Source organism: Toxorhynchites rutilus, chromosome 3, assembly GCF_029784135.1.
Source record: "Toxorhynchites rutilus septentrionalis strain SRP chromosome 3, ASM2978413v1, whole genome shotgun sequence".
NCBI lineage: Eukaryota > Metazoa > Arthropoda > Insecta > Diptera > Culicidae > Toxorhynchites > Toxorhynchites rutilus.
The window spans coordinates 295,618,054-295,643,158 of NC_073746.1; the positions used below are offsets into that span (position 1 = coordinate 295,618,054).

At 39.5% G+C, this 25,105-nt stretch overlaps 2 protein-coding genes across 4 annotated transcripts in view; one reads left to right on the forward strand and one right to left on the reverse strand.

Annotated features, from left to right (window-relative positions):
* LOC129778384 (UDP-glucosyltransferase 2) overlaps nt 1-25,105 on the reverse strand; it is a 127,780-nt gene that overhangs the window by 73,495 nt on the left and 29,180 nt on the right. The gene's annotated exons all lie outside the window — the stretch shown is intronic.
* Nucleotides 8,426-8,821, forward strand: LOC129774321 (uncharacterized). The gene has a single exon (XM_055778038.1). The coding sequence runs from the start codon at nt 8,426-8,428 to the stop codon at nt 8,819-8,821; it is 396 nt and encodes a 131-aa protein (XP_055634013.1).

Consider the following 25,105-nt stretch of genomic DNA (forward strand, 5'->3'; position numbering starts at 1 on the left):
AACAAAAAAGAGTGGAAGAAATCATTGACCAATTAATTCTTGATTGGAGATTTCGTCAGATACATGTTTGATTTCGTGGCGTCACACCTCATTAATTTGCGGTTACTTTTCCACTGAACCATGTTGCTGGAATTGCGCTACGTGCAATCGTCGTTATCCGATGAGTTGATTTAGAATGGAGTAATGATATATAAATATGCTACCGACCGAGCGTCAAATGATTGGCGACACCTAACTAAACATTTCAGTAATTGGATACTGCTCAGAACAAGCGAATAAATTTGCTAGCTTCCGGTAAAATCATTATATTTTTTGCGCATTTCCATCCGATAGGATCGTTGGTTTAACACAGAATCGATCGATGAGATTGCTATGGTCATTGCGCATAACATCCAGACCCACCTCAGACAGCGGAGTGAGCATTTTGACCGCCACTAATGACCGCCAAGCTGGCTCCGGCTATTGAGCGTTATTGAATCTTCATTACTTTCATCTCGATATGGTTTTTATGGTCACTTATCGCCGTATTGGCCCCATGGCACACGGCAGCCACCACGGTCAAATCATTGTTGTGACCGCTAGCCAGCCAGTCTATACAGTTTGCGTTGTTTATTTATCCACCATTTATTTCCAGCTAGAGGTGCTTCGAACGAGGAAGCTATCATTTTATATTCGACTTTGTTCCGACACGCGAACTACTCGAGCCGCGACAGACGACGAAAGTCGTTCGCCGATTCGATCGAACAATGTGACATACCCAAATGGCGGGGTGATAATGTTGTTTGTGATCGTTTGTTGGAGCATTCATCCATCCAGTTGAATGCATTTGATACAGAAAAGTAGTATCAGCCGAATGAATAGCAACACGATTCGAATGATACGCGGAAATATGGAAAAGTCATGGCGTAAACATTTTGTCCACGTTGGAATTGTTGCCAGGCTCAGGAAGTAGTTTTGTGATTCGAGACCCGTCGTGGAAGGAAGGTAACTGATGACAAATAGTGTCACAAAAAGTACATACGCTCGAGTGTATTAAAATACATGATTTTCCACTTTCATCGGTCTGTGTTGTTCTCTCAATTCATTTAAGTCCAATATTTGTTCAATGGATTTTGTAAACATTTATTGTAAATATATTTTGTTCCACGTTATGGCATAACAATATTCATACTGGCGAATCGTGTCAGTAGATCTGCTCTAACTTTTCCAAAGCCCTTTTCCATATATTCCTATGGTTGTGTCCCATTCACCCGAATACCACTCACCCGAAACACGTTTACCCGAAGCACATTTACTCGAATGCAACATATACCCGAAAGCGACAAGTACCCGAATGAACATTTACCCGAATGCAACATTTACCCGAAAGGAATATTTACCCGAATGAAAAAGCAAAAATTTCGACAAATCAGATTATGAATTTTGTCAAATCTCCTGTTACGAAGTTACTAAGTAAGATTTGAGATTTGAGATTTGTAATGAAGAAATTCGAAAAAGATGTTGAAGACTTTGCTGTGTCATTTTTAGAAATTACTGTAGGCACAATTGACATGTCGTCTTGTTTTCTTTCCGTATTTCTCTTGAAGGCCAAGTGATTATTCAGTAATGAGCATGGGTTATGGAATATTCCGAAAATTAAGCAGGTAGGTAGATTCGAAAAAATGGTACTTACGTATTCACCACCGCAGTGCAGTTTTGATCATGAATTTATTATTCTAAGGTCAACGTAATGGGGGCGAAGTCCCCATTTAACGAGGATAAGGAACCGAGGTGACGCAATCCGAGTCGGCCGTCGATCCGCCGTCGGAAGCGGCGGCCTCTCGCAAGCAAACCTGTGTTCCACCGATTGCCCGGTTTGTTTGAAACATAGGAGACGATCCTTTAGTTAGGTCCGGATGGCATACGTTTACCTGGTGCACTACGGTCGGCGGTCAACTCAGATTGCATCACCTTGTCGGCTTCAGGCCGCCTCGGTTCCTCATCCTCCTTGGATGGGGACTTCGACCCCATTACAATGATCTCAGAATAAATTTTGCTACGAAACAATAAATTCAATAAATTCATAATAATAGTATTCAAGGGGGTCTCCGTAGCCACATTGGTTGCGCGTTCGCTTAGTAAGCGATCGATCGTGAGTTCAAAACTCAGGGCCCTCATTGACCATCTTTGTGTTGTTACAGAATAACTACGTCCACGCAACAATCATCAGCGATGGAGATCGATCCACGGTCGAAATAAGATCGATTCATCCATACAACTGCTCTGCTCTGCAAGAAACATCGGGCTGCTGTTCTATAAATAACTCAACAATGATCAACAGCTGTCTCCGTTACCCGGTCTAACTGGATAATGGAAGAACAGATAGAAAACTCTTACGCCTAAATGGCTACTGTGTAAATGTGTACCATATGCAATGGTATAGAAGGGAATACGCCGAAAATGACAACTGTGTAATGTGCTAATTGTAGATATGATAAACATGTGACATGTGCACTATTAAAATTCGGCTCTGTTACAGCAAAAATGTTAATGAGCCTAGAATAAACAGAAGGGATAAAAAAAAAATAATAATAATAGTGCCATAATACGTGTGTACCAAAATTGTCAGCTTTCTTTAAGTGAACGGGCTGCGTCATCCATATGAATAGATAAATTTCATAATACGTTATAAAACTGCATTGTTCCACTTTTTATTATTTTGAAAAGGATTCCATCCAACGCCGCTATTTCTCAAATTGCACTATCCATGAAAAATGCAAACCTTTTTGGGAGGAAATGAACAACTATGATCTATGATCTATGTCAGGAATAAATAGACAAATACTTCCTAATAATAACATTTGCATATTATTCGAATATATGCTTTATATATATGTCGCATTCGGGTAAGTGTCAGTTCGAGTATTTGTTAAATTCGAGTGAGTGGGATTCGGGTGAATGTTATTCGGGTAAATGTGCTTCGAGTAAACGGGTTTCGGGTGAATGCTATTCGGGTAAACGTTACACAACCGTTCATACTTTCAATGAACAGAAGAAAAAAAAAGGGGGGAGTTATATATATGATATAACCGCAAGGTTGACGTGGGACTACCTTAGCTTAGCAATCGTTCCTTTGTATTGATTAAATTCTTGATTGAATGAAACAATTTCCAAATTCGATTGCATTCAATATATTTGCATTGTGAGTAAAAAGATTGAACAAATGCCATGTAAAGTCAATTCATGCATTCTGATAGATTGTTCTTCGTTACAACTAAATTTAATGACAGACCTTTTACGTTTGGTATGATGCCTAGGACAAAATATATGTACGGAAGAATTATCAAACGATTATTTTATCTTACATTTCCCTCTGAAGTTTACGTCTCTCAAGTGCACGTACTTCTCGAACCGCGAATTTGCTTGAAACTGAAAAGTTCATTCGCTTCTAGTGTCTGCACGATTTTCCCAGCTGACACTTATCTCTGTTTTGCGCTCTTCTCAACAGAAGCTCTTTCTGTTAATATTGCCAGTCTAGATAAGCTTAGCTGACATCCTTTGTGGAGAGAGTTTTCCTACCTTCACGCGAAACCAAATCACTGACAAAATTCCAGAACATTTATTTTCTTGGTGAGCTGACGATAGCCTAGCTTGATGATTCCCTACACAATTGTGTAGTTCAAAACATTAATGCAATGGCGTCAGTTTGATGCAATGATTGCTATGCCAGATACATCAGCGAGTGAGTAATTTGGTTGCGTCCACAGCTCAGTCCGAAACGAAGACACGTGATGGCGCCAAACAAGGAAGAACAAGGGATGTTCATTGTTTCGCACCATTGCCTTGAGATACCATTCGAACCCTCGCCGTCCAGCTCGCCCAGGAAAGGTGTTGTCCAGTCGGTGTCCTCACGAAGAACGAAGTTTGCCTCAGCAAGATCCACTGTTTATACTCTAGGCAAATATCCCCCTTCATTCTTCTTCTTTTCCTTTGTTCACGGAGACTTTACATCTTAAGGCGGCATTCCATCTATTCAACATGCTACATGCTACAAGTCAATGGTAAACAACAATGGATGTGATACTTGCGCTATTTTTTAATTTGTTTCCACCTCAGTCACTACACAGTAGTATGCGAACTTTCACCGCTCCATTCACCGGCATTCGGTATATCTGTTCTGATGTTATTGGTTTCATGATCAAACATTCTGTTGTTCCGTTATTGTGGTGAGTTTTGATAATCGTCAATAAATGACGTAGTTGCTCCAATATTGTCGTGCTACACACGCCGCACCGATCCGCAAGCCATTGGATAAGGCCAACATTCCTCGACAAGACCAATTATGTCGTAAAAAGAGATACTCACATAAGTAAGAACCATTGACTTGCAGCATGTAGCATGTTGAATAGATGGAATTCCGCCTTTACGATTCCCTCTTCGTTGTTCGTCGATATGTTGCTTGCTATTGACAGCTCTGTTCGGGAAAGCACACAAATGGACAGAACAAATGTATGAGGCAATGAGAATGCTTCCAATTTTCACCAATTTAAACCATATACAGACTATGGGATTGTAATGTCTAGCATATCATACAAATCTTAGGAAATTTACGATTCGTTTGGTATGTAAATTACCAGAATCCGTTCACGGCAAAAATAGTTATTAACGTTAAGTTTATTTCATAAAAACGTGATCTGTTTTCTGATTTGGCACCCTTAATGAAAGACGTAGTTCTACGTCAAAAAATGGTATATACGTATTAACGCCACTGTAGCGCAAATTTTTATTATGAATTTATTTTTTAATGAAATTTAGTTTGAGATCCATGCAATGGGGGCGAAGTCTATATCTAACGATTATAAGGAATCGAGGCAGCTGATGAGGAACCGAGGCGGCCCAGGCGGCTCACTCGACTCACCGTCGCAAGCAAAGTTTGAAACTTATGACTGGAAAATGAACTGCCTAGTTCAGAATCTGAAGCCTTTTTTCATTAAATCATGTTAAGGTCATCCGTATATTATGAATTGATGCCTTATCCTGTAGGAATATCCAATCATCACGATGATTTCGGTGCAAAACCCCTTACCCACCCGAAACAGTCGCGCAATCCACCGATAGAAAATGTACATCCCGACACTCACAAATGTCCTGCCATCAAAGTCATCCCGGCCCTGTTTTTGTGGAAAGGGTTTTCCGAAATCCACTCGCAGGCAAGTATTTAAATTGCACACCCTTTTCCTGCCTGAAGTTTCTTCGCATTGCAGCAGTGCACGTTCCGAGGCCACCAACGCTAACGATCAACTGAACTTAACTCACACGACATTCGCACCAGTTAATATACCGCAATACACATAAAAAGGACCACCTTCGCCGGGATGCACCTGCCAAAGCCGTAAGGAAGACCCCACCCACTCGAAACAGTCGTGCCAACCACCGATAGCAATCGCACAACACGTGACTCAGTTGAATTATGTCATCAGAGTCATCCCGGCCCTGTGTTCGTGGAAAGGGAAAGGGTTTTCCTCAATCCACTCGCAGGCAAGTATTTGAATTGTTCTTCCGTTCTTCGACCTGAAGTTTTTTCGGATTTCGGTTGCCCTGGACATGTTGAAACGAATGGCGCATCTCCATTTGATTCGGCTCTAATGTTCAACACAAATACGTCGTCAACCGATCGCTTTCTGTCGGTGTATTACCAAAATGTCAGGTGACTGCGTACCAAAACGAACGAGCTTCGACTGATGCTTTCCAGCTGCGATTATGACATTCTTGTACTGACAGAAACATGGCTTCGACCTGACATCGTTGATAGCGAACTGTCATCCAACTATCATATCTTCAGATGCGATCGAAGTGATTCTACAAGTGAACTATCAAGAGGTGGCGGAGTGCTCATTGCCGTCAAGATTTCCCATCAATGCAGTGCAATCCCTGTGGATAATTGCGATCAGCTTGAACAAACTAGTATTCGCATCAAATTAGTAAACCGTTCACTTTATGTTGTCGGAATCTACCTCAGACCGTCGTCTAATGCAGACAAATACATTGCGCACACTAATGCAATCCAGGACGTATGCGACAACTCAACTAACGCTGACATTGTTTTAGCATTAGGCGACTACAGCTTACCAGACCTTCGATGGAAATTTGACGAAGATACAGGGTTTTCCATTTCGGGCTTCCGAAAGTATACAGCCCTGCGCTGACAACCGTTTGACATAGCTGTCAACCAAAGCGTCATATCGTTAGTTGAATGTCTGCCATTTTACAATATGGATCGTTTTACCATCGCACAACGTGTTAATTTTGTTAAATTATACTATAAAAATGATGAAAAACCGGCAAATGCTTTTCGAGCATTACGGACGGATTTTGGTCGTCATGGACGGCCTACAGAGCACACAATCGCTAATGTAGTGCGTAAATTCGAACAAACTGGATCCGTAGCGGATATTGTGAAACCTGTGCATCATCGTCATGTGCGTTCGGCCGAAAATATTGCTGCTGTTGCTGCCAGTGTGGAGGATGACCCGAATGTTTCGATTCCACGGCGTGCTCAGCAATTGCATTGAATTTTGCGTTTGGACTTGCACCTACATCCATATAAAGTCCAACTGGTACAAAAATTAGAGCGTGGTGACCATGGAATGCGTCGGGCATACGTCGAATGGGTGAACGAACAACAGCAGCAAAATGCTGAATTTTCGCATAAAATTTTCTTCAGCGATGAGGCACATTTCGAGCTCGGTGGCTATGTGAACACCCAAAATTTCCGTATATGGGGCTCAGAAAATCCACACGTGATTGTTGAGAGGCCATTGCATCCGCCAAAAGTCACTGTTTGGTGCGCATTATGGTCTGGTGGAGTCATCGGACCGTATTTCTTTGAAAATGAGGACGGCGAGACGGTAACTGTGAATGGTGAGCACTATGGCCGCATGTTAACCGATTTTTTTTGCCACAAATTGAAGATATGGATACGGATGATATGTGGTTTCAGCAGGACGGCGCCACGTGCCACACAACACGACCGAACATGGCCATATTGCGAACGAAATTTGAGGGACGCATAATTTCGCGTTTTGGTGATGCTAATTGGCCGTCCAAATCATGCGATTTGAACCCGCTAGACTTTTTTTTGTGGGGTTATGCGAAAGACCGTGTCTATGCCAACTCTCCGCAAACTCTTAAACATTTGAAAGACAATATTCGTGAAGTTATGACCGAGATACCGCCTCATATGTGCCGAAAAGTCATCGAAAGTTACCTGTTCCGGATCAAGGTGTGCGAGGAAGCCCTAGGTGGACATTTGAATGATGTTGTATTTCACACATAATGGCATAAACCAAACATTAATTTGAAATAAAAGTTTCATCGAAATTAGAATTCTAAGTGTGTTTTATTTCAATTTACTTTCGGAATTTAAAGTTGGAAAACCCTGTATAATCGGTTATCTACCCGTGAACGCATCAACAGAGTAGGATATAATGCTGATCGAATCAATGTCCGCTATTGGGCTTGTTCAGATGAATCGACTACGGAACGTGAATGGTCCTCCAATTCCACTCCTAAAATCAGATGAACATCACAAACCGTTCATTCTGAGGCTGGACACTCAATTAACTGTGCCATGTTTCAGCCACGCTCCGGCGGAAGCCACGTATTTGGTCTTCAAAAGATGTGATATCAGTTCGCTGAAAAATGAACTTTCGGTAATTGACTGGGCACAACGCTTGAGCTGTACTCCACTGGATGAAACTGTTGTTGCTTTCTATGCTACGCTACACAACGTTTTCGATAAGCTAGTTCCACGTCGCCACACTGGCACTTTCATTGTTACCCGTAAACCTTGGTGGACGTCCGAGCTCCGTCATTTGCGCAACAAGCTTCGTAAAGCCCGCAATCGATTCTTTAGTGCTAGATCTGAAGAAAATAGCAACATTCTACGACTCATTGAAAGTAAATATAATGTTCTGCTTAAGACAACATATGCAGCGTACGTAGATAAGCTCCAATCTGATTTGAAGTTGAATCCTTCATCTTTTTGGGCTTTTGTTAGAGCTCAAAAATCATCGAAACACATTCCATGCAATGATGAATATAAAGGACGCCGAGCAAGCACAGCCAAAGAAGTCGCCAACCTGTTTGCTGAATTTTTACAAACTGTTTTCCGATCCACATCTCCGGCATCCAATACGGAAACATTCCGTCTCACACCTTCGTATGATGTGCATCTTCCTCATTTCCGTTTTATTGCCAGAGACGTTTTCGAAGCGCTGAACGATCTGGATGTTTCCAAAGGACCTGGTGTGGATGGATCGTCAAGGGATGCGCAGCCGAACTGGTTTCATCTATAACGTTGATTTTTAATCGTTCATTAACCGAGCGTACGTTTCCGTCAATATGGAAAAGTGCTAAAATGGTCCCAATCCATTAAGTAGGAAGCATGAATCACGTCGAAAACTACCGTGGAATATCGATACTTTGCTGTCTGGGCAAACTTTTCGAAACAGTCGTCCATCTTTTTCTGAATAATGCTGCTAAGCCGTTAATTAGCGAGTTTCAGCATGGTTTCGTCGAGCGTCCTTCAACGACGACCAATCTGATGGAATATAGTAACACATTGTTTCCTGCAGTAGAATCCCGTTGCCAAGTAGATTCGATCTACGTGGACTTCTCACAGGCTTCCGACGTGGTTCCACACATCCTCGTTGTCGACAAACTTTCAGATTTAGGCTTCCCAAGTTGGATAGTTGATTGGCTGAAGTCATATCTTACCGGGCGGATAGGTTTCGTGCAAGTTGATCACGAAGTCTCGGCATCGTTTGATTGTGGATTGTGAAGCTTTGCAAACTGATATAGATCAACTTTGAGCATATAAAAAAAAATGCAAAGTTATCTCTTTTACCCGCTGTCAAACTGCTGTTGAATTCAGTTATTGATTCGATATTGATTCGACCGCTCTTGAGCGGGTCAATTCCATACGTGACCTAGGTGTGATCGTGGACAGTAAGCAGAGATTCATTGAGCATGTTGTGTCAACTGCAGCCAAGGCATTCTCTGCACAACATTCATCACTGATGTATATGCTCTTAAATCACCATACTGCTCCGTAGTATGCAGTGTTATGGAATATGCAGCGCCAGTTTGGGCACCTTATCACGTCTAACATGGTCTGAAACTTGAACGAGTACAGAAGCATTTCATCCGATTGCCACCGTACACATCACGCTGCCTGCTGATTGGTTTGGAGACATTATCAGCCAGACGCCTGAAGCTGCATCGAGTGTTTATCTTCGATATTCTCACAAATCGTATGGATTGCCCGGCATTACTTCAGAGTATCTACATAAACGTCCCGTCTCGCACTCTTCGACATAACTATGGTCTCCGACTACAAGCTAACAGGACAAATTACGGGTTCAATAATCCTTTTAGTACATGTATTCGTACTTTTAACGCTGGTTATTACAATTTTGATTTCTTTATCAGCAAGGATGTGTTCGTTAACAAAATTAGAAATTTAGTTTAGTTTAATTCACAGTCTGTACGATTAAACACCGAATACTAAGAATAAATAAATAAATAAAAACGACAGTAAATGATGTTTAACTACTTCGTTGAACTTCTATCATTCGTGTTGGTAGAAAAACTATCCGAATTAGTTCGTCCAAAACACCGAACTTCCGCGTCCAAAATTGCTGGTCTGGAAAAAAAAGGTTATTGTTGGTTTTGTGTGCACACTTTTGAAATTTACACACAAAAGCAGAGGCGACTAGTATTTGTTTACGTTCCGCAGCAAGCATGGAACACGCGCGAAAGCTAATTGTGAAACTTCACTCGCAAAAGTTCAAAAACCGTGTGAGGAAACGCTTTCAGAACGTATCGAGACTCACGGCTTGGCCAGACATAACGTATGCATTAAAAAAATGAACTGATTTCGGTTGGCGATTAAAAAAACAACAAAATATAATTCAGTGAACCGATACTTTGTTCGTACATCGTGGACATCGTGAAGCACTTTGTGTCCGCCAGATATAGCCGATTCGGCATTTGAAACATCTTGTTTCTTCAGGAGAATGGCGAGAGCGTAGAAAGGAAGCCTGGCTCTGATCGTCCGACTGTGCTGAGAAACCGTGCAGCAGAAGCTAGAGAAAGGGACCGAGAGCAAGGAGACCGGGAGGTCGGAGCAACCAGCCAAACTCTAGACCGCCCATGTCTGAATAGCAGGCAATCACTCAAAAAGAGGGGCTGACAACAAATCACTGGAAGAAATTGGACCGGCTGAAGATATACGTTGTACCGAAGTCCGCCAACCCTCCCAAAGACCCCCAACAGCGATCGATAGAAAATTGCTGGGCGAACCCCAAGCGGAGGATCTACTCCAATAATTGTGTGACCAAACAGAGAAGCAGCTGATCGTCAAGGCCACGAAAGATCTGAAGAACATGTTGACAAATGTCTTCTCATCGATCATGGATATAACAAGGATATAGAGCAGCTTTTGAAGAATCATTTACTTCCTCGTGCTTCCATATTGTTTGGAGAATTGCCATATTGCTCCCAAATGGATTCAACTAGGTTCATAAGACCGAGAAACAAGCGCCGAAAATTTGGTCGATTCTATAGCTAGCGGAAATTGACGGGTATTTTCATCGGGTCTTAATCCACTTGACTACTTCGTGTGCAGTTATATGCTGCAAATCACTCAGGATTTGGTACGAACCAGGTGTGATGGATTCACAAAATGTCTGCGCGAAATTATTAAAGATAAATGTAATGATCAAAATATTGCATTTCTATTATATGTGCCATTTAAATAAAAAATGAACGGTTGGATCTGGTAGTGTTGCAATCATATTTTACTTCAATGACACTTATTCTGAAGCACAGTGTAAATGTTTTAGGCATTCTTCCTAGCCGAATGATTATTGAGCAAGTCATCGTGTTCAATTTTAAAACCCTCCGTTGTCCACCTTTTGAGTGGCATTTTTCAAGGATAGGTGTGAATGTTCTTTGTAGTTTCAAGTAGTTTCAAGAGAGAACATCAGTAGTTAGGTGTTAATCCACTGATTAGAAATTGTAATTTTTATGCATGGATATACTGGAATTGACATGTGATTCTTTTACGACCTACGAGTGTTCTGATTGCAGTTCTTTGATTTGCGTTCCGATCAATAACTACTAGGTGTAGAAGAAAGAAACCGGATTTTTTAAAAGTAAACTTTAATTGCATTCAAATGTTTTCATTTGATGCTTTTATTCTATTTTATGTAAAGTATTTCCCATCGATAGCTATACACTTTCCTCATATTTCTAGAGATTCAACAAATCCACTTAGTGTATCTTTTTGGCACTCTGGTCGTTTTTCACCCAAAGATCAATTCAATTTGATCATTTTTGTTGGTGGTGTTTAGTATTGAAAGTTTCGTCAGGTTTGAGTAGCTCAAAGTAGAACAAAATCTCCTGATTCTACCAAAAAAAATCCATTGGTCTCCGTCCACAGTGATGTGACCATGCAACCGATGTTGATGGTTCTCCTGGGCTCACCCAAGATCACTGCATTTTGCGTGTGATTTTTCGGTTTTCCTACTGTCTCTACTTCAACCCATAGGGAACCCATTTTTCTCGATGTTACCCATGGATTTCAAACGTATGGAGATGAATTCTTGAGTCTCATTCAATTGATCCGTGAGTTATTGCTCGAGTGTCATATGCGTTTGAGGATCATCTCCGTCCAAATGTGCTTGCAGTTCACTATCCACGAACTTTTATCGGAGGTTGAAATATTCAATATACTTCAAATCTATGCTGCAAAGGAAAGTTTGTTTCGTTTCGAGTTAAAATTCTTTGCTACATTTCGAAACAAGACAATGTTGCCAGAAATGCTTTATGATGAGTACAGGTAAACTTCGATATAACGTACATTTCACTTTCAAAATTGTACGTTGTATCGAATTGTACGTTATATCGAAGCATAATATAGTACTCACAAACGTAGTCTATAATACATTATTGTGTTGCTGTTTCAGTCAAGTTCAGAAGACGAAGCCAGCTTTTCTCATGATGTTTCCCTTCGTACTGTTGATTAAAGCTTGATTCATTTAGAATCCGAAATCACAAAACCAGCTGTATTTCGGGATTGATTGAAGGTACAAAACTTGTTTTAACATCACAATACAGATAATTCATTGTTCTATCAGAAAAAAAATATTGAAAATTTTTTTCCTTTACTCTTTGGAAATGTGTACGTTATATCGAGGGTACGTTATAACGAGGGTACGTTATATCGAAGTTTCCCTGTACATTGAGAGTTAGAACCCTTTGTTGACACACTCCTGCTTCATATTTATTAACCTTACATAGATATCCATTGATAAAGGAAGCAATATATCACAAGTAACGATCAATATCAGCTTTAAATAGCTTTAAAAATATTATCAAAATCTGTCTGACAAATGTGAAGCACAAGATAGCAGCTGTTTTAGCAACAAATATTTTTAGAATTGCTTGGGTACGTGAATGATGGTCGAATACAAACTTAAATATATCGCTCCACCTCACTATAACGCCTTGATTATTGTGTATGTTTTCAAAATAGTTACATAAATTATCATCGTATAGAGCTGAAATTAGAGTGTGGATTAATTTCACTTTTGAGTTATCCATTTTTGATGAGTAATAGTGAATACAATAGGCAATAATAATGCTGAGTCATATGTTATAATATCATTATCGCCCATTTATTCGCAGTCTGTAATCACGCAATATCTCACCGAAGTAAACAACTCACTCGCGCTTTCAACGAATGCTACCGCTAGTCAAAAGAAAGCATTCAGCGGCCAAAAGGCGCTAATTTCTAACCGGAACACGTACCATCCGACGATAAGCCATTGTCGTTTGCTTGCCGGAGCCTTTCGGCGCAGATTAAACTGTGGTGGTGTGCAACATTCCGCTAGACATAAACCTAGCGGAGGAGTGATAACTTCTTCATCAGTTGAGCACGCATCGAAATTGGAACACCGGTCGATGCACAAATCTCCCTCAAACTTGTCTTGTCTCAATTGCAATCTGTAGTTTTTTTTTCAGCATAACAAAAGTTGCTTAAATATTTTAATAGTATTTATAGTGCTGGGTAACAAGATACACGTGCAAAAATCGGACTAATTATGAATACACCCACGTGCCATGCAATGTAATGATCGTGTAATTAGATAGATGACACTCGGTCGAGGATTCACGGAAGCGATTAATGTGATTAAAATATATATTTTCATTCGATTCGCAGTCGGAAATAATAATATTTCAGAAGGTAGTAGGATTGTTTTTAATGTTGTTTTTGTAAATATTTTTGTTTGATTGCTTTCGATGCATCGACCCCGGGTTTTTCATAGGTGGGATTTTTATCAATCAATGCTAGAGGCTGGCAAAGAGCGCATAATAGTATGATAGTAATTCAATTATCATGATTGGCTTGGTTGTTCTCCTAAGTTATTGAATTGCCCCTTCATTCAGACTAATTCATAAGTAGATTTCACAGTGACGAATTGCTATTTCGTTTATTTTATTTATTGTAGGAAACATTTTCGTCGCATTTGGGCGTTTTTCGAAGTTTACAGGCAATAATCACGATGTCTCGCTACACAGATTTTTTTTTGCTTGCGGCGGTTCGAGAAGATTCATCATTATTCGGTCGGTTTTTTATTTATTTTTGATTTATCTCGGTTCTAGGATCTATGAATAATTTTTATTGAAGTTCCAGGTTTCAAATTCGCAGGGTTTCTTATTAACAGAAATATTAGATTCAAAATCTATATACAGTACAACCCCGATCATCCGCGGAATAGTCTGACAACATCACCACGGATAACGAAAATCGCAGATAACGCAATAAAGGACTAAAAATTAGGTGCGAACCCGAAATAAAATATTTGGGCATAATTTATCAATACAGAAATCATTCAACTATCCATCTGCAAGGTCATGTATACCAGAGGACGGATAACGTGAAAGCAAAGCCCAAAACAAAAGATCAAAAGCATACTCATCCGCTCGCGGATAGTCACGGTTCTACAGTATATATAAATGGAGTTCTCTCTGTCTGTCTGTCTCTTTGATTCTTTTGGACATGGAAATTACTAAACCTATCGGCGTGAAAATTTATATGTAAGGGTTTTTGGGGCTGGAGAAGGTTCTTATGATGGTTCGAGAACCCTCTTCCCCCTCTGGGGGACTGCCATAGAAATGAAACACAAGTTTTTTATACAAACACAAACACAAGAAATTTATACAGCCATTCCATGTCAAACCGATATGGTGGTTCTCAGATTTTCATCAAAAGTGCGTAAATTTGCCTAAATTTGCATCGTAAACCGTTAGACCCATATTTTTTTTTTTTTTTCATTAGGGTGACCATTTCCATTTTAGGGTGGTCAATTTTTCCACTTTTTCCCTAAAATGATTTTTTTTTCAAAAATTCATAACTTTTGAACCACTGAACCGATTTAAATTATTGATATATCAAATTGAAGCCAAATTTTATAAAATAATATTGAACTTGCAAAAAAAATGAATTTTATATCCGTAATTATTGATTGTAGTCGTTTTTCATTGCTTTCGTAGCATTGGACTAGAGGGCGCTATTTTTTTATATTTTTTCTAGAAAGCTGAAGATTTTTTACAGAACATATCTCGATATCAGAGATGCTATGTTTTCATTTTTGAGAAATAATTTTTCAAAGTTCGATGGTTGGTTCGAAAAAACAATGTTTCCTCCTTTTTCCCACTACAAAAATTCATAACTTTTGAACTGATTCGGATGACCGACATATCAAATTGAAGCTTATGGATTAGTTTTATTCGAAAAAATACTAATTTTGCCATTTTTTTTATTTTCGTTTTTATAATTATTGATTGAGTTGATTTTTCATAGTTTTCTCGGGTAATGATAGAGGGCGCTATATTATTTTATATTTTTTCTGATAAACTGAGGTATCCGAAGCTTAGAGAGGTATTATTCTTCGTTTTTGAGTTATTATTTTCCAAACTTAATATGTTTTATGTCTTCGTTCAACATTCCTATGTGACTAGACTGGACCTATGCGAATAGAATTCAATCTTCCCGCAAGTGTGATATTTCAAATAAGGTTAGCTCGTTGGCTTCAATATCTCGATTATGATAATGTTATGATTTTTTGGAAAAAGGCAGTTTTGGCAAAAAGTGGAAAAAAAATTGTTTCTAAAATGGATATGGGCTTTAAATAAAATAAAAAAAATACGGGTCTAATGTTTTGTGATAAAGTACAAAAGTACAACTTTCCATGGTAATCTGAGAACCACTATATAGGTTTGGCATGGAATGGCTGTATATCTTCTTCTTAAATGGCACTAACGTTCCTAGAGAAGCTTCGCCGCCTCAATGTAGGTAGTAAAGCCTGTGCACGTTAAATTTCGGACACCAACATGATACCAGTAAAACAAAAATTCGCGTCATACAACAAAACCGATTGTTTATTTCAGTAAAATAGACTTATATCTAAAACAAGGAAAGTTTACTTTGATGTTAATTACGTTGTCTGTGAACCTCACGAACTTTCTTGGGAACATCTGCCATTAGGTTCCGTACAGTATCCTCAGATATGCTGGCGGCGGAGCTTTTCCATCTCCTCTTGAAATCATTAACCCATTAACGACCAAGCTGTAAAAATTATTTTTTTGACGAAAGCCATTGGATTATTGACGCTGAAGGAACTCCAATGTTCAAGAATTTATTTTTTTCCCATCTTCCATTTTCCGGGAAATGATTGTTCGAAAAATCGAACATTGGACGAAACCCGCATTTTTTTTTTGCAAGTACAAACATACTGCGAACAAAAAGTCACTTCAATTAGCAAATATACGGTATTCATAAACGCATCAATTTTACATTCCGGGAAGAACAAGAACAGGAGAATGGAGTATAAACCCAAATTAATTTACCTATGGAGAGATGTGGCATTTCTTATTCTTTCTTTCTTTCTTGGTTTTAAGAGGCTTTAAACTTTGCAGTTCATTCGCCTCTAGGCATTTCTTATTTCATGTAATTTTAACTTATTACTGGCAGGCTTTCTCTTTCAAACGAAAGCATATGCTGTTATTTTTATTGTGAACTGTGGAGAAATGTCAATGTTTAAAAATTAGTCTCCCCAATTATCCATTTCCCGAAAAAATCGAACATTTTCCAAAACCTGCAAAGCACCAGAGTACTGCGAAAAAACAATGGCATAGAGGGTTGGGAGGATATTATTCGGTCCGGCGGAAGAATATTCACACAAACAATCTCATTAGAATCCTCGTTAAACGTACTGATCATTTCCTCCAGCTTCTCCACAAAAGAAATTCTACGGGCCGCCATCACCTAAGGTTATTACGGACCAAAAATCATACAGATTTTCAGTAACATTTGCTAAATTAATCGACATTTGCAAACATTCACAATTAAACATGCAAGAATAAATGAAAAACTTCCGTCTTCTAAAGTATTGGTGTTGATTCAGCAGAAAAATAAATGTTCGTTTGATTTTTCGAACACTCAATTTCCCCGGCTGTTATTTTCCTGTAGGTGGCTCAATCGAATGATTTTCGCTTTTTATCACAATGTATGTCCTTTTATCAAAGCAATACTGTAGAAAAGTTCACATATTTTTGTATTTTATTGGGTTTTTTATTTGAAATTGAAAACATCTTTCAAACATACTCGCTTCAAATCAAAATTATTATCCAATAAAGTTACTCAAAACTGAATGAAATCGATATAAGTGATAGCTAATAAATTAAGCTATCTTTTGGTGCCATAACATCACCATATGGTTTCTTTCCAAAGACATAAAAAATTTTCAAAGTTGCTGTTCGATTTTTGGAACGCTTGGCCTAAAATGGGTGATTGCCATTCGCTTTCATCTTAGTTTCGAATAGTTTTCGAATAATCAGAGCCCAGCACTTTTCCACAGGGCGAAGTTCTGGACAGTTCGGTGGATTTTCTGTTTTTGGCACATATTTAACCTCATGTGCATTTTTTTTTGGCACATATTTAACCTCATGTGCATTATGTGTTTTTTTGTTTTCACATATTAACCTCATGTGCATGTGCAATTGGATTTTCGGCCACAACTGCATATGGCCTGCCAAACCAAGTACTTTTTGGGGAATTTAGACTGCTTCTTGGTCCGGAAACACTCGGCTCAGCATTCCTTCGCATTGCAGTATAAAAAGCGAGACCCGGAAGCTGTTTGAAGCCTTCGAGAACATAAGTTTCATCATCCATTATGTTGCATGAACATTTTTTGCAAAAACTGGGTGTAGAGCACTTTAGTACGGCTTTTGCAGTGAAATTTTGCTTATTATCACGATTGGGCACCTTTTTCACTTTGTACGCCTTCAGTCCATGCCTCTGCTTCACTTTTTGTACATATGATTTTGACTTTCCAACCTTTCGAGCCACATTTCTAACTGAAAGGTAGGGATGTTTCTCAATAATGGTAACCTCCTTTCGGTCCATCTGTCGGGAGCATACTTTTCGATTTTTTCCGCTTCTAACCTTCCGATCCACAGTTAAGTGCTGGTCAAACGATTTGCACGCACTAAACACGGTACTCTTCGGCAGTTTTAGCTTTTTGGCAAGATCGCGTACCGACAGTGTTGGATTTTGCTGCCGTTCGCGCAAAATGCGTTTACGTACTTCCACTTGATTCGACGTCATTTTACCAAACTGAAGAAGAATGTAAACATGTTGGACATCGAAATAAAGAGAAGGGTTTCAGCTGTCATGTAAGTGAAATATTTCATTGATTAGTGACATATTTCATAAACTACACTGAAAGAAAAGTGTCCGAAATTTAACGAAGACAGACTTTACTTGCGTCATTTTTATTAGTACTTAGTTGAGATTTGTATGCCGAATAACACACCTTGGATGTATTCTGGAGTGGCAATCTCTAGAATACGCGTGATCACAGTGCAAGTCAGAAGAAATTTCATTGACGAAATATCCCCGGCAAGAACGGGAATCGAACCCGAACCCCGGCATGTCAGGTGTGACGCTAACCACTCGGCCACGGGAGCACTAATGGCTGTATATATATAGTTTTATTTCAATTGTTTGAATTGAATTGTTTCAAATGATAATGTGTCTTGTGCTTGAAGTACAGGGTCTTTCAGATTAAACGCTATCCCATCCGCCGTATTCTCCAGACAATGCTCCGTCCAATTACTACCTTTTTCTAACGATGCAACATGGCCTGGTTGACCAGTACTTCTCCAATTTTGATGAAGTCCAAAATTGGATCGATTCGTGGTTAGCCGACAAACCGGCCGATTATTTCCTCGAAGGGATCCGTGAATTGCCAGAAAGATTGGAAAAAGTTGCGACTAGCGATGGGCAATACTTTGAATATTAAAATTGTAACCATTTTTGCAGAATAAAGCATTAATTTTTGATGACTTACCGGTATTCCTATTACTGTTACTTACAATTCATTCTTGGATCAGAATTTTGTAGGTAGTATAGTTTTAGAGTTATATTTTTTTGTAAAAAATCAAGAAAAACTCTTTGGCCCTTTTCAAAAAGAAGTCTAATTGTTTTTAGAATATTTCAAGTAGGCAAAGTTGCTTTAAAGACCCATGTGTTTACACCCATAACGTTTCACTGCTATCTGAAACGGTGTTGCCCGCGCCCAGTCGAGTTGGCATGAAGTTTGTCTGTTGTGTATTTTTAGTCGTGATTGGTACTTATTTAAGGAAAATGATATAATTGAATAAAAAAAACTCCAGAAAGTATTTCCACTTTAACTTCATTCAGTTTTAATAGTCATTTAATTCAGCCATCTCATTGATTCGCGGTCTGTCAGACCGTATGCGTGAGTATAGGTGAGTTAAAATAAAATAGTTTATCATTTAACAAGTGCTCAGATGGGAAAAAGTAAAAGAAAACTACACCAAATTACTTCTCAGAAAACAAAAAAAATAGTACAACCCTAACAAATAAGTAGTGTCTTGAGGGAATTAGAATTGTTGCAATTTTTTGTTCTAATTGTGCAGGTATTGTCTTCAACTCTCCGCCATTTACCTCATCCATATTGTATGTCAGTTTTATCACAAAAATAAACCAAAAAAATCTAAGCTCAGTTGCTTCACAAAATAATTAACGGACAACATCCGTAACACTGTCTTCCGAAGGATACAGAATGTGGGCAGAAATCCAATGATTTCCCATCCGCTCGTGTATCAGGTTCACATAATTACTGTACAATTAATGGTGAACTTGAAATACTTTTCACGGATAAAATGAGCACAACCATCGAGGAAGATGAAATTACTCATTATTCGCAACAATGAAAAATCTCCACTTCCCTATGAGTGGGAGATCTCTGCGCTGGCACCAATCTTCCTAACATCGATGTGAAACTCTAATCCTCACTTTTTGCAGCAGTGTAGAGTAGCATCCGTGAAACATCGCAAATAATTGCAGAATCTTTCGCCATTGAATATCTAACACTAATGCTAGCTATTATTTTTCTAATCAAAATGATGCACGAATGATTTATGTCCGTAATCGACATTTTATCCGATCACTTCCTCAATTTAGCCGAACGAAAACTGACGATTGCCCAACAAATTGACCAATCAGCAGCCCATCGCGTGCACCAAATCGAAATCAAACGCCCATCTTCAAATTTTCCGCTCAATCGAGTGTACTTAGTATAACCACCCACCATGGGTACCTCTATCGAGGGTACAGGTGCAATCGAGACCACGGGAGGCCCTATTACTATTCGATGGAAAAATTTCCCTCCGTTGACATTCGCACGTTTACGCGGTTTGAAATGTTGTTGCACACTCATACCAATTTGTCCGATATTTGCGAATCGCGCACACCACAAATTGTGTCCGCCAATTGAACATAACCAACCTCGTGGTACCTCGCGTTATAGCAGGCGTTGCCTCATTACATTTCTTCACTCCAGGGCTTCATATTTTGCCTCATTCGCTTGATAAACATCGATTCTGGTGCTGTTGTTAACTCTTTGCCTACGCGCGCCGCCGCTGCTAACATTTGGTCACGGCTACAGAAGCGTGCGTAATGGATATATGAGCGTTAAAACAAAACGAAATTCTGCCCGGGACAAGGCCGCCAAGGTTCAACCAAGAAAGCAGGGAACAAGTCGTCAACAACGACTCAGAAGAAAAGAGGACATTGTTGTTTTGACTGTGGCTGTCACTCCGCTGTTGAGTTTATTCTTTTCCCTGCAGTTGCAATTCGATACTTCTTGACCTTTCCATTTTATCCGATGTTTCGCGGGGGTTTTAAATGCTCGCCGGAGGGGGGATGGTGAACGAAAACAGAGTAGTAAACAAAAGCGAGGGGGCTTACGCGTGTGGTGCCATAAATGTAGAAAGGGGGGAAAATGCCAGCAAATGAATCGCGTAATCTCTCGCGCTCTTTTTGGTAGCAGCAGACGAAAGTAGTTACCGCCGTTATACATCATATTAACGTGGTCCCGTGGAAGGTAAGACACACCTCTAGTTACAGGATCATAAAACAAAATGCGAATTGCTTAATCCGTTGATGTGCGCTGCTGCTGCTGGACGAAAAAATATTGAAGAGTATGCGGTTGTTTATAGCGGTGTTAATGGTTATTGAGACACTACTCGTGAACAACAACGGGTTTGAAAACTGAAGAACGGTTTTGAAGACAAATGAATTATTCTTTCAACAAGAATTAGTCTAAAAATGATTCTAGTACATTTTGATTTTTTTTTTTTATTAAATCGTTTATTTTTACAGGCTCAGTTACATAAGTTCAAAGGAGCCAAACTCTGAACTATATTTTAACTAGAATATATTAACATGTTTCCTTAATTCTATGGTTAATAAACATTTTGTTAACCCGTGTTATTTATTGTTATATTGTTGACCGACAAACTTTTTTATGTATGTGTTTTATCATATCACGAAGTGTTTCACTAGGTCTATAATTCATGTGTTTCATAAATTTGAAGTTGGAGGCTTAACGGGGTATTCTAGTGTAGAAACACGAATTTCGGGCGTTCTTTCGAGCTCCGTAAAAATAAAAAAAGAGTATTTTTACGATTCATTATATCATTATTAGTTCATCCATCTTTTAACAATAAAAAATGTTCATATCTAGAATAATTGCAAACTAATAAAGTGAGAGGGTTCAAAAAAAAAATGGTGCCATGGCGTACACGATTCCAACCCTTCTGGTTTTCTGAAACAAAAAAAAACGAACATATTCTGATTCAGAAAGGATGCCGCTATCGCATGAATCTCGGACAAGTCAAAAACATCTCTTTTGACAAAATGGCGGTCGTTTGAAAAACAAAATGCCGTATAAAAGGTTTTTTCTTACGTTTCCCAATTTTTTTAAAATAGTAAAATTTAAAAAATATTATTTTTTAGAGGTTCATGCGATAGAGATATGCATACAGATTGTATTCATATAAATTCGACATGAATCGCTTCAGTAGAACTTGAGATATCGTGTACGCCAGTTTGAAAAAAAAAACTAGTTTCGAGAAAAACGCGTTTGAAGTTCATTGTTATGACCGTAATAGATAAGATACCGCATCACTAAAATGGCTGTAACTCGGTAAATAATAATATATTCTTGAATGGCTGAACTATAGAAATATGACGGATTTATTTTTTTTATTTTTTCAAATTTCTAGACTAGAATACTGCCTTGAAGCATATGGTGCTATGGACTTTCAGTGTGAACATTAAAAAATCAATTAACGGTCAAGGTCGTACAGTCAATCAAAAAATTGGATATACACCTCGTACTGCTTTGTTATTTTTGAGTTTTTCGGGGTTAAAAAGTAAATAATTAAATGCGAATCATATTCATCGTAAAATCGATCCATTTTACTCTCATGTAGTGAATAGAAAAAAATGAAAATAGTCACAGTTCTACTTCATATTTAAAATACAAAAAAATCTCCAATTAGGACGTGGCAAAATTGAGTGTACAGTTTAAGTTTTTCTCAAAGAAAAATTGAAATGAGTTCAGAAATGTTAACAACCATTCCATGCCAAACCGATAAAGTGGTTCTCAGATTTACATGAAAACTGGTAGTTTTGTTCTTTGTCGCAAAATATCAGACCCTTATTTTTTTAATTTTTTCATTTAACAATTTCCATTTTGGGGTGGTTCGAACAATCATAACTTTCGAACCACTAAACGGATTAGATGATCGACATATTAAATTGAAGTTTACAAACTAGCCCTTTATTATAGCTTTTAGCTTCAATTTAATAAAAAGGTTATTGGCTCCAATTTAATATATCGACCGTTTATATCGATTCAGTAGTTTAAATATTATGAATTTTTGCAAAAAGTCATTTTAGGGATGAAAGGGAAATCATATATCAAAAACGACAAAAATAGCATCTCTGATATAGAGATACGTTATGAAAAAAATCCTTGGCTTTCAAGAAAAAATATAAAACAACTAGCTGTACCCTTCCACGCTTTGCAGTGGCACATTGTGGTTGCATGGTTGAGTTGAATTTTCATTTTTTTTTATTCTTCGAGTTTTTGACGCGTACACAAACGAACAGAACATTTTTGTATATATAGAGATAGAGGAGCGAAATCGATAAATTTTAAATCATTCCGAAACACAATTTCAGATGTTTCCATCACATAGAATTCATATTTAATACGAAATGGTCGATTTTCATAAGAAGCTTAATTTCAGAAACGTACTGTGGCCATATAGAAGATCATTTTTCTCCATTTTTTTCAATTGTTTATGCCGTAACAACATTCCTCGGAGTGAAATGTATATTGTGTCCAACTTTGAGCTCAATCGGTTTCGTATTTTTCGAGTTTTTGACGCGTACACAAACGAATAAAACATTTTTATATATATAGACATATAGAGCTCTCTAGTTCAAAGTCATGAAAACTATAAAAAATGACTACGATCAACTAACCAAATCTTGTTATCAAGCCCTTGTTTTCGTTTTGTAATGAAAAATCTAATTTACCGATCCAAAAAATTTTAATTTATGGATATAATAATAAAACGTTACTCTTCAAACGTTTATATTTTAATTTACTTTTACGCTGTTTTGGGTAATATTTATTAGATATTTCAAAAATACGTTTATTTTTTTATACGTTCATTATAAAAACGTGTACGTAATTTTATTTTTTTGTTGGCAGACTTATCTCACTTCTTAACTAGGCGAGCCTAGCCAGAATTTTCACCTGCCCCCGGGCTTCTGAATGCCAAAGGGGGACTAGGCTCTGCGGAATGCACGTATCTGCATGCTCGTGCTGTTTCAGTCCTGACCGAGAAATTGTCGGACAATCGCGCAGGTGCTAAGGATGACCGACTTTTGGATGCCGGCCAATTCCTTCTCCATGTTCAACACCTTTAGCGCTTCCAGAAGTGTCTTCGGGATAATTCCAGTTCCAGAGAGAACGACTGGAACAATTCTTGGGACCTCCCTTAGCCCCCACAGTTCCTTGAGCTCCACGGCCAATGGTCGGTACTTGCAGATTTTGCGACCGTGGGTCTCCTCCAGATTCTGATTCAGTGGAATAGCGACATCGATGATGGTGACTTTGCGGTCGCTCTTGTCGTAAACCATTATATCTGGGCGGTTGTGGTGGATCGAGAGGTCGGTCAGAACAGTGCGATCCCAGTACAGCTTGAAACGGTCATTTTCCAGGACAGGTGCAGGCAGGTACCGGTAGTTTGGTACGTTGTCTTCCAGTAGAGCACATTGGAGCGCCAGTTGTCGATGAACAATACGGGCCACGTTGTTGTGGCGCTCGGTGTAGGCTGCGTTGGCCAAAACGGGACAGCCTCCCATAATGTGCTCTATGTTTTCACCTGGTTGATGGCACATCCGGCAAATGTCATCAACGTCTTGATGCCAGACGTACCGCCTGCAGTTTCTCGTCGGCATTATCCTGTCCTGGATGGCTATCATGTCGGCTTCTACTACTGAAGAGAGTTCACCACGCGTTAGCCACAGATTAGATGCGGCCTTGTCGACGTGTGGCCGGTCCAGTTGATGGGGGTGGGCACCATGCACTGCCTTCTGCTTCCAAGCTGCAATCTTCTCCTCCACTGTCTGCAGATTGCAGTTGAGTTGGTACTCCGCTTGCGCCAAGTGCAGAGCGCTGTATCCTCTGTCGGCGGCGCAGACAGCCCGGTATAGCGCGTTTTGGTTGGCGCGTTCTGCGAAGTACTCGCGCAGTTGTCGTACCTGGGCAACACACAGTGCAGATATGTCGACTATTCCAAGTCCCCCTTCTTTGCGTGGCAGTGAAACTCTCTCCAGTGCCGATTGAGGATGGTGCATTCCGGCCTCTTTAAATGCTTTCCTCATCCTCCTCTCAAGGTCCTCTAGGTCAGTTTTGCTCCATTTGACTATACCAAAACTGAAGGTCAGCAGGGGAACCGCGAATGTGTTGATCGCGCGTACCTTGTTCCCCGCGTTGAGGAAAGTCCTCAGGACACAGTTCACTCGACTCAAGAACTTGTCTCGCAGCTCCGTCTTGATGTCGGAGTGGCGAATCCCGGTGAGCTGTCGGAATCCAAGATATTTATAGGATTCGCCACGAACCATGTCTCTTATGAACTCGCCGTCATAGACCTCGTAACCTCCGGATTCGGTAAGCTGCATAACATAAGACATAAGCAGGGACATCTGCATGGAGTTCGGCCTCGACAAGTGCCGCTGTGTCCATCTGCTGAAAGGACACAGCGGCACTTGTCGAGGCCGAACTCCATGCAGATGTCCCTGCTTATGTCTTCGACAACCCGGATAGCTACACCTAGACGCTGACGTGAATCAGCTTAGACCTTGAGATCATCCATGTAGAAGGTATGGGTCACTTCTTCGTGGGCGCCGTCGCCATACCTTATTTTATAGCCATGACCGTTTCTATTGAGCGTCCTACTGAGGGGGTTCAGTGCCAGACAAAACCAAAGCGGGCTGAAAGAGTCGCCTTGGAATATCCCCCTCTTTATCTGCAGCGTTCTAGACTGCAACACATTTTCCCCATCACTGAGGTGCAGAGACGTACTCCACTGCCTCATCGCATGC

Excerpts from the sequence above, each read along its gene's own strand:
- LOC129774321 (XM_055778038.1), top strand. The coding sequence starts at position 8,426 with ATGAATCACGTCGAAAACTACCGTGGAATATCGATACTTTGCTGTCTG.